The sequence below is a fragment of the Balaenoptera ricei genome, chromosome 7 (assembly GCF_028023285.1).
Source record: "Balaenoptera ricei isolate mBalRic1 chromosome 7, mBalRic1.hap2, whole genome shotgun sequence".
Classification (NCBI taxonomy): domain Eukaryota; kingdom Metazoa; phylum Chordata; class Mammalia; order Artiodactyla; family Balaenopteridae; genus Balaenoptera; species Balaenoptera ricei.
The window spans coordinates 110,721,555-110,732,874 of record NC_082645.1 but is presented as its reverse complement, the minus strand read 5'-3'; the positions used below and the strand labels follow the sequence as shown (position 1 = coordinate 110,732,874).

Sequence of the window (11,320 nt, the reverse complement as noted above, 5' to 3'; positions counted from 1 at the left end):
GCTCTTTGGGGATCTTCAATAACTTAAGAGTTAATAACAGTCCTGAGACCAAACTGTTTCAGAACTCTTGGTACTGTGACAGGAAAGCAGCCAGTTACTGCTTCCATTTTACCAATTTACAGGAACTGTACCAACGAGGATGTGTACTGGGAGCAGGGGCAACGCCCAAGTAAAGAAAGCACTGATATGCTTCTTCAAATTTACAGAAAGAATTATTCTACAGAAGAAAGTGATTACCTAATCTCTATTTTCACAAAAATGAGAGTAAAATATGCCTTTAAACTTAACAATAAAGTTTGTCACCCTAAAAGAAAAGAAAATTTTCTTTCCTCAGCAAACAGAGAAGACCTGATTCAACTGGTAAGTCAGGAAACTCAAGTCTTCATCCTTGCCACCTCTGAGTATTTTCTCCTCTTCAGTTCTCAACACAATTCTGATGGTCTGTGCAAAACCAGAAGCAAATCTGAATATGAAAGTCTAACTGAAGATTTTAATCCACATCAAATCTGGATCACTTCTTACACTAAGCATTTCAATTTCACAAGTTTTCATTTAAAGTCAACAAGAGTTCCCACTTAACTACAAATCTCAAGATTTACCCAGAAAAAAATAGTCTTTAAAATTATTTTATTAACAACTGTTTAATTTACTTGTTTCTTAGATGGAAAGCCTGGTAGGTTAATGGAATAATGGCCTACAATTTTATAGCATAACTTTGTACATGAGTTGATTGGGACCCAATACAATCTAAAACATAGGAATTCAAAGACATTTCTTAAGAATTCCCTCCATGAGAAGGGGTCTGGAAGGACACCCCCAAAAAATGCAGACATTTCAAGTATACACCAACACACACCCAGACCTTTGCAGCATTCATTTAATTCTAAGAGGCATACTGCTCAGAAAAGGGGCAGCGATTTCCCAACTTTCTTGCTTATCAAAATAGTTCAGATAACCATACATTCAGCTAGATATGCACTGGACAGCAATGTTTCAAGAAGTCTGGAACTCTACACAGATTTTAATATAGTATGAAAACAACTCCTGTAGTCACCATTCGAAAAGGTATTCAACATGAATAAATAATGTTTGAGGAAACTGATGTTCACCTCTTTTAATACCAAGCTTTAAAAACAATTTAAATCATTACAAGAAAGTTTTTCAAACATGTATCACATATTTATATACGTAATCTCACCTTTTCTTGATGACACAGAGTCACAGTAATAGACAATTATCAGAAGAAGATGTAATATACTGATGCCCTCTAAGCTGGGCTGGCTATTCCTACACTAACTGGTCTTTGACAATATATGCTCTTTTGGTCTGGGAAATCTATTAATCAAAACTTCACATAAAGACAAATGCATGAGCTCTAACGTATAGACATTGTGACTTATATGGGCTGCTCAAAGGCATTTTTTAAAAAAACTATTACAAGTTTCTCAGTTATGTTCTGTTTTGATGAGATTGCCAGATTATTACTGGATGAATGAGGCATTATATAAATATTTAAACAAGTTCATTTGAATATTAACATAAAGCTATAACTAAACATTAGTATTGTTGCCTTTTTAAAACAAAGTATTCTATAACTTTAAGGTAACACTGGGTTCCAGTTTCTTTCCCCCTAGAAATGAACATAAACAAATGTCCTATTAATATCAGTTTGTCCAAACAAAGAAAAAAAAACTGAGGTGCAATCATGTCACAGTTAATGCATGTCTGCTTCCAATACATTCAAAGACAGTATTAAAAAAAAAAAAAATCAATAGTTAAAATAAGCCTTTTGCAGTCTGAGAATTCAAGATACTTTAAAAATTTTGTAAATACACATACATGCAAATTCTTCATATATACAAATTTTCACAAAATTAAGAAGTTGCAAAGAAATCAGAAGGATTACGGTGAATCTAACAAGCTACATTTAAATGCTTTACCGACATATTCCTGAACATAGCAGTTTTAATAAATTTTCTACATGGCCTTTTTATAAAATTTTCTCTTTTAGACATAAAAGTTAGTCACTAGAAGTCTTCTGAAATTCTAATTTAAGAATTCAAGATGTTCTCAATTCACTACTGATATTTAAGGCCACTTTGGTAAAGGCATTGCAGCAAGAACACAAAAACAATAGCATATTTTCTAGTATTTATTTTTTTTCACCTGCAAACTGTAGCAAAACATGATCAGCTTTATTATGCAGACAGGTATCCCTCTACATTTTTAAAGAATTTAGGCCTGTATAAATAGAAGAGCTCTTTAGAAAGGAAAAATTCAAGAATGAATAAAACCTTCCAATTTTGACTCTAACTTTCCAGAAGCAATGGTTAAAGTGATTTTAGGTCATTCATTCCAAGATATATGACAGCACCTTAAAAGTGGCTGATCCATTTCCCCAGTAACATTTCTCACATAACAATGTGTTAAAGTTACAAATACTGATATGCACAAATAGCTAATTTCTAAGAAAAATATGTACAGTACTGCAGCATAATGAATGTGGTATCTGCAATAACTTAATATTAGCCAATTTTTAATATACATGATACCGCTACTTTTTTTGCCAATTCACAGGTTAAAAGTTGTTACTGGAGCCCTCTGTTTCGCACATATTTCCTGGTGTTTAATACACAATGCAGGCTTTTTAAAGACTTCTCTTGTGTTTAAAGCTAAGATCAGTGAAACAAGACAACAGTGCAAGAGGCAGAGAGATGTAATATGTGACCATGTAAAAGTTCGTTCCAGTAAAGTGTCTATGTAAGGCTATAAGAAAGGATTGGTTGATGAGCTTCCTGTTGGAAATTGTCCTGTCGGTGCACCAGTCTAAAGGAAAACATAAGACAAAATAAATAAACAAACAAATAAGTGTGTGTGTAGAAAATATGAAAATATTTAATGTTATTTAATTAAACTAGATTTAATTAAATAGTATTTAGATTAGGAATTGTTTCATAATTATTGGCAATCATATTTATTCATTATTGTTATTAGCAATATACTGTAATAAAGCGATAGGTTATCAGGTACTGTGTTGTGCCTCTTATATCCATTATTTCATATAATTCTCATAATAGAGTCTAAGAAGGGACCTGGCCCTAAAAAAATGCATTTATGATTGAAACCAAACCTGGCTCCAGGATTCCTTTTTCACATTGTTCACTAAATCTACAGCCTCTCATAAAGCATTATTTTGACAAGAAAGCAGACAAGTTTCATGTCTAAAGTAGCTTATTTACTGTCAGTGCTTTGATTTGCAACTGATTAATGTGTTTTCTGGGGGTTTTTTTTTGAATTTTATTTTTTTAATACAGCAGGTTCTTATTAGTTATCCATTTTATACATATTAGTGTGTATATGTCAATCCCAATCTCCCAACCAATTCATCACACCACGCCCCCAGCCCGCCACTTCCCCCCCTTTAATGTGTTTTCTTAAATCAAAAAGAGATCGTGCACAATGGCTACCTCGATTTGTATAATCTTGCAGAATACCAAAGAGCATCTAGGCGGAATCACATCCTGCTTTTCCCAATTTGAAAACAATGCAACAACTTATAAAGTGCTTAAAATTGAATTGCATCTCACTTACCATAAAAGGATTACTAGATACTCCAGCAGCTGCAACTTGACCAAAAGGGGTTACCACTGGCTTTGTTTGTCCAAATGCTGCAAAACCTGCACCTTGTTAAAAAAACCCACCAATTATAACCATACCTTTGAGACAATCTGATGCTTATAAAGCTTCATAATGAGTTTCAGAAAAATTCCTACCAGAGTAACAATAATAAAAAAATCAATGTTAAACTGTTGAGTCTCATGCTCTTTCAAACAGCAGTTAAACTTCCACTGGCATGTCTTAAAGAGCTTACATTGACTCTCCAGAAATGGTTAATTCCAGTTTGTCTCAGCTACGTGAATTGCTGACAAAGGATTTAATCAAGAGATAAGCTTGTGACTATTTGAGAGGGGCTGTGATCCAGGGATTTCAAACTTTAGCAAATGAGTGAAATGGGCTCCCCCCCACAAAAAAAAACCCAAACAAAAAAAAACCCTAAAAACAAAAACTGGTCTCTAGTGAATCTTCCTGAAAACAAGTAACAAACTCCAACCACAACAGTTACCTATTTAGAAAATGAGTTTATGTCACAAAAAAACCCCAAAACAACAACAAAAAACGTACACAAAATGGAACAAAAACAGTTCTTCCAATGCAAAACAAACAAAAACACTCTAGGTCTATAAAGTTTCCTTTTAAAAGCAAGAGGCATATTAGAACACAGAAGATATAAGAAAGACACTGGTGATTCTGAGAAAGAAGAGGTACTCTTTAGTTCCTGATTTCTCCTAAACCTATAACCTGGTCACAAAAACTTACTAAATCACTCAATTTTCTGTGGCCCAAATCACCAAAGGCTTCTATATTTGCGTAGTAAACATTCAACAGATAATGCTACAGCATTCTCCAGATAAGTCTTTTTGTCCAAACATTCACATTATGATACATAAAGGATACCTGCAGTGGACCTACAGCTAGCCAAATGTTAGATCTTACCATTGGGCTGCTGAGAAAAAGCTGTCTGTTGAGGGAAAGCTGCTTGGGCTGGGAAGGCCGGCTGCTGGAAGCTGCCGCTGAAGCTGGTGGGAAGACTGTAGGGAGCAGGAGTCCCAAACCCCGCAGGCATGCTCATGGATGCGGTGCCAAAGGTCGCCGCTGGCAGGAGAAAAGGCAGGCTGATCACTTACAAACGAAGGACAGGTTTTCGTATACCCATACTCAACATTATGAAACAGACATCATTTACCTTAAAAATAGCACGATGTATTTTAAATTCCAAAACTCCCAACAAACTTAATAGTAAGTTTTAGCTCCAGTTTAACATAATCTATATCTGTTCTCCTGAAACCAATGACCAGAATGAAACTAATAAAGCTATCATTTGAAATCACAAGAAAACTTCTCAGAGTAATTATATAGTTTGAGTCTAAACAGCAGTCTACTTTTAAAGTCCATCATCATGCAATTCACATGTATACTAGTATATACACTTTTTAAGTTTTGTTTTGCTATATGCAGTAAAATAGTCAAACATTTAACTGTATCCAGTGAATTGTCTGCTATAAGGTAATACATGTGTTCCTGGAAAAACATTTAAAAACTCTGCAAAACAGTTCACTATAAATAAAACTGACAGGAGAAATGGGGTCACAGGCAGGCCACTCAAAACCTATGCAGCTTTCTAACCCAAGGCAAAAAAAGGGGTGGGGCGGGGGGCGGTCCTAATAAAAACACTAACACAATTAAACTGAAAACATATGGACTCCCATTCCTTTTTTTGGAAAGTAAATGAACACTGCTTTGGATAAGGGGTATAAGGAAGGTTAGGTTAGGACTGATGAGTTACAGAAACTGGGGCAGAGTACATAAAAATTGAACAGAAAGTGAAATAAGCATTCTTACAAGAGACAAAGAATGTAAGGTGAATGACACTGTGTCCAATAACTTCTCCATGGCTTGCCATGTCCAGCCACCATAACTTGATGGAATAAAGCATTCATTCACAAGTTGGGGAAATTCGTGTGTGAACTACAGCTATATATATACATGGTATGCTGCCATCACTCCCCCCATTTACGAATTACTTATGAACTAATTCACATTATTACATTATCATATTATTATATTATTTATATAAACACACATAGTAGCAGAACAGTATATTACTTTTTGCTAGTGAAGATTCAAAATAGAACCTTCCAACTATATGTTGTAGGAAAGGCCTCAGTGAAATAAGAGCCGATAATGGTGCTTTTAATACAGAACACCAGTAATTACATAGTGAAATATTTTCAGCATGATGCTATCAAAAAACATAACTCACTGAATTTCCTGATTTTAAGAAAAAATTACCAACTTGATTGCTGATTTAAGGCACAAGAAATTAATACTAAAAGTGCTACACAGAATTATCTTTTATTAAAAAAGAAACTAAAAATCATGTTACAGATGTTGCCCAAAGTAATTCTCATAATCCTAATTTTTACAACAGTGCAATTCTCTGCAATGGACCTAATCAGATTTTCCAATTTTAAATATTACTTTTTATTACTGGTAAGAAAAAAGGGGAACTAAGCCACTGGGAAGCAAGTGAATTAAAGAATAATAAGCACACTGCAAGGGAAACAGGAGGGTTTCAGAACAGACAACAATGCACTGACATAACTTTGACAAATCACTTTTAAGAAAGCAGTATAAAGCAAAAGTTGGATACAGTTAAGCAAAACCAAACTCCATGGAATAATGTGGTAAAATGGTTTGGTACATCGAAAAGGTGTGTCACTCAAAGTACTATGAATTCAAACTTAAGAAAAATAATTGAGAAAGCTATTAACATTCTAATGTGACCATGGAGGTAAGCAATATGCTTTTCAGTATTAAAACGCCACAGAAGATTTTCATGTAACTTTAAATATAATGTATTCCCAATGCCACACATCCATGACCACTCCATTTTAAAACATGGAAAAAACTTAATTCCACATGCAGGGATCCAGAACACCAGCAGAAGCTTCCACAAGCAGGTAGACAAATTGCCACACAAATCTAGATATTAGTTGTGGCCACCTACCAAAATGAGCGTGAGGAAACACTTGAGAATGCATTGCTCCAGAAAGGCCTTATGGAAAGCCATAAAGAGACCAATGTCAATTAACTTATGAATAACTACTGGCAAAATAAAAGTAAATTTGTTTCATTAAAATGTTCTAAAATTAGAATATACTGTTACAAAGTAGGTAGCATCAGAATACATAATAAAGACACATCCAACAGTCTTTTTATTTCAACTATATTCATGACAGTGGTATTTACACTGTTTGAAATAAAGGGGAGATTAGAATAATACCAGAAAAACAAATATCAAATGAAGAAACATTTACGAAATCCATCTTTTAGACAAATAACAATTTTTCATGTGAAGATACAATAATATCCATAAAAAGACTTTCTAGGCCTCACCACTTACACCCAAAAATGCTATTCATAGGATCATCTAAAATGATCTAGCATCTACCTTTAGCATCTAAAAAGTCAAATCTAAAAAAATAAAATAAAATAAAAACTCAAACCTTGGAGAAAGCACTTGAATAATGTTTGATTGTTTTATTTATGACTCCATACATTAACTAGAAAAGCCTAACGATAACTCAAGTGAACTAATTAAATATTACGTAGGGAAAATTATTCAATGTAGTTCATTAGAAAGGCGAGCAGCACTTTCAGTTTAAAATATGATGGCTAAAAAGAGAGAGAAAAGAAAAATACATCTTGTGCAGATCTTACCTGGCATGACTGAGGTCAGACAGGTTACATATAAACAAATGTAATTAACAGAAAACAAATTTAGGTTGTTAAGTACCAGAACCGCTGTTTTAACCATCTGGAGTGGGGTTGTTTCTAAAATATACGGCCATGTATTTTAAATTAACATACTTAACACCAACTAAATTTGGGGAAACAAAGCGATTGAGAGATTAGAGTGGTTCTGTCTTGGTTCTGTAGTATTCTAATTACAGGATACCACAACTTCTTTAAGCCTCAGTTTCCTCATTTGCAAACAGGGGGTGGAGGGACAGGGATAGTATAATACGTATCTACTTTACAAAGCTGCTGTGATTAAAAGTGCTACAGAGTAAATATCCAAGGAGTGTTATTTTCTCTTGCTAACTTAAAAAGATGTTTACAGTGTGTTCTAAATTCAACAAAAGGTTGATTGAGGGGGAAGGGTTCTGAAACAAGTTTGGTCACTTTATGTTTATCTCCTTTCCTAGAGCACTTTATAAGCTCTGAGAAATCCTGCATTAATAATACTGGTTAAATTTTGTTTAACTCAGCATTTCCCATATATATTTGGGCATAGAATCCCTTTCCACGAAGCACTGATAACACCATATCAGGACACATGTTCTACAAAATAGGCTTTGGCAAAAACTGACTTTTAGTCAACAGTGATTGTTAACCAGTATTAATTTCTGTACCTCAATCTGCAACAATGATGCCTAGTCCTGGGCTGCTATAAAAATATTTTAGACTTGTTTTAACAAGCTTTTTGATATATAATTCACATATCATACAATTTGTCCACTTAAAGGGTAGAATTCAGTGTTTTTTTTTTTTTAACATATTCACCAGGTGTACAACCATCATCACAATCTAATTTTAGAACATTTCATACCCCCCTCACTAAAAGAAATTCCATACCTATCAGCTCTCCATTTTGCCCCACCTACTTTCATAGATTTGCCCATTCTGGACAGATTATAAATGGAATCATACATTATATGTCACTCTGTGACTAACTTCCTTTATTTAGCCTAATGTTTTCTAGGTTCATCTATGTTGTACCATGTATCAGTACACGTCGTTACTTTTTATTATCAAACAAATTCCACTGTACGGCTATACCACATTTGGTTTATTCATCCATCAGTGGATGGACACCTGGGTTGCTTCCCCTTTTTGGCTGTTAGGAATGATGCTGCTGTGAGCATCTGTATACAGGTTTTTGTGTGGATATACGTTTCATTTACTTTCCTATGAGTGGAATGAGCAGAACCAGTGGAAACAGTGCTGGTTTAGAAGCACTCTGGGTACTAATACTAGATTAGTCATTGATTAATTGTGGACCCTTAAGGCAAATCCATCAAATTGGTTTCCACCTAAGTAATAAAACAAAGACACCTGGCTAAATGCTACCATGATTCTTTCAGCTCTACATTTCTACAAGTTTATCTCCTTGTGGGGGGGGGGGGGAATCTTTTAAAATCATTTTTTCATTAAATGAATGTTAGAAAATAAAGGTACTCATTCAGGGACAAAGGAGAGATTTAAGAGTTATAAGAGAATTTCCTAATAACTGAAAATTATATTAACTTTATTAATTAGATTTAAGGGCTCAAGTGCTCTGGAAAAAGAATGCTAAATATTATAGAATCCTAAAATAAAAAAGGTCTTAGGCCACAATGGCTAGTTTACTGAAGGTTTCTATATAACATGGTAAAAGAAAGCCCAAAAGCTTTGTAAATGCAGGAAAAAAGTTATTATTAAAATGTGCATTTTAAGAATGAAATACATCAGTAAAACTTTTTAAATAGTTCACATTGAACTATTATCAATACCCTCTTTCAAAAGCTACCTCAAATGGAATTTAACAATACTAATATATTTGAGAACAACACAAAATATTTCCTAAAGAACTAATATTAATTTTGATGGTATAAAAACACTGGAAATACCTAAGCACAGTGTATTTGTCAGTGTTGTTTATATTTCAGCTTCAACAGAAACATGTTATATAGTTAACATTTACTTTGACTTAGTCAATTCAATAATAACCTAGTAAAGATGATCAATGTGATAAATCAAAATGGTTTATAAGGGGAAAAAATTTTTTACCTTGAAATAAAAATTTGTGGACACAGTAGATTTACCTTTCAATAAACTTTGCTTAGGCTAATATTAAAATTACTTTATATCATCTGAACATACTTTGTATACTTTATATTATTTCACATCCCATGTAGAACCTTAACTTTAAAGGACTTTCATACTCCAAATAATTAGGGTGGGGGGGGGCCTTAGCTCTAATAACAGAACCAGTCTGGAGGTACAGTCATGAAAGGAAAATAATAGGAATGATTTACCAAGTATACACAATAATGCAAAGACCATGCATGGTGATTTACATCACCTAATTCTCAAAACATCCCTGCCAGAGAATAGTGTTCACATTTTACAGGAAAGGACAACAATAAGGTTCTGAGGAGTTACATCAACATAACCTTGGTCAAGGTATAACTTGAGTTTCCATCCTTCAGTTGTCAAATGGGGTTATAATAGCTATAAACATCTCAACAGTATCTTGCAGATAATATATCTTCCTATCACTTTTCCTCCATTCATTAAAAAAATAATATACAGAAAGCATTTTTAGGATTACCTAGCAAGTAAATCTAAATCAGGATTTGAACACAAATCTGGCTGTACCCAAAACATACGCACTTAACTTTTCTGAGCCTCAGTTACCTCAGCTGTCAAAGAGTGATTAAAACATTTATTAGATGAGAGTTAAGAGGACTAAATGAGAAAATGTAGAAAACCCTGTGTCATGAGACATTTTATAAATTCATTCCACGAAGTCAAAATAATATGCTTAGAAACAGAAATATTACATATATCACAAGTGATGTATAAATATTTTGTCCAAAACACAACAGAAATTTCAAACAATCGCTGATTATGTATATTTGAATTAAAATAAACCATTTAAAAAAATCAAATTATGTGCAAAATTCAAATGGTTATTAAACATCTATTATGTGAGATATCAACAGATTATGACTGAATACATTTATATGAAAAGGAAAGTTATGGTTCAAACTCCCAATATCACATATTCTCAACCTTGCCAATGACAAAAAGATATGCTAGTAATTACCAATTCTTAATGGTGCAAATTTATTGTGATGTTACAAACACCTTAATCTCTCAAAATACCACATCAACAAAGGCTATAACTGAAGTTCAAGGCTTTAGTTCTAAAATTATCTAAATCTAAAAACAAAACTGACAAATTCAGTTTAATGGGTATTGGGCCATACCACAGCCACTTGCTAATATTCCAAGGTACTGGCAAATAACTCTGGTGTTCAGGGTAATAAGACAAAAATCAGAGAGGTACAACACAAGAAATATGTAGCTGGCTTACAACTGTGAACCAAAAAGAAAAAAGGGGGGAGCAATAAAGAGGATTTTTAAAAAATTATCAGAAGAGAAAATATTCAAATGTTATACCACAAATTAAACCAGTTTCCCACAACCTAAAAAAATGTGAACACCTAAAAGAAATATGTACTAGAAAAAGACCTCATTATTAAGATCTCATGTAATAATGCCCATCCATTCCTTGCAATCCCATGAAAAGGAAAAAAGCAAAAAAACTTACACATTTTTTCTGTTAAGATTGAGTTATAACCAATAATTGTGAAACCAGACCAACAAATAAGCCAGAATTACAATGTTCAAGTACCATCTCTGTCATATATTGGCTGTGGGCTTTTAAGGCTTTAACTCTCATCTCCATGCTAGGGCTTCCGCACCTGAAAAACGAAAGCTTTGAGTGGTGGGTGCTAGATAACTTCTCCGGTCCATTTTCAAATATTAAATTCAAGGATTCTATAAACTTTCAGGTACTATATGTCTTTACGGACAAAACTAATCCACTTTACAGTCACTTCAGTAAGAAAGGAACCTTATTTTCTGA

At 33.6% G+C, this 11,320-nt stretch overlaps 1 protein-coding gene across 11 annotated transcripts in view; it reads right to left on the bottom strand.

Moving 5' to 3' along the window:
- Positions 1–622: 622 nt before the first annotated feature.
- The window catches only part of AGFG1 (ArfGAP with FG repeats 1), a 70,968-nt gene continuing 60,270 nt past the window's right edge, over positions 623–11,320 (bottom strand). For 4 of the 11 annotated variants that reach the window (XM_059928848.1, XM_059928853.1, XM_059928855.1 and 1 more), the window contains 4 exons: positions 6,629–6,676; positions 4,555–4,713; positions 3,592–3,683; positions 623–2,826 (listed from right to left, as the gene is read on the bottom strand). In XM_059928848.1, the coding sequence (XP_059784831.1) occupies positions 2,767–2,826; positions 3,592–3,683; positions 4,555–4,713; positions 6,629–6,676 (359 nt within the window). In that variant the 3' untranslated portion in view covers positions 623–2,766. The remainder of the gene's footprint in view (positions 2,827–3,591; positions 3,684–4,554; positions 4,714–6,628; positions 6,677–11,320) is intronic. The other 7 variants (XM_059928851.1, XM_059928857.1, XM_059928854.1 and 4 more) reach the window with 3 other exon arrangements.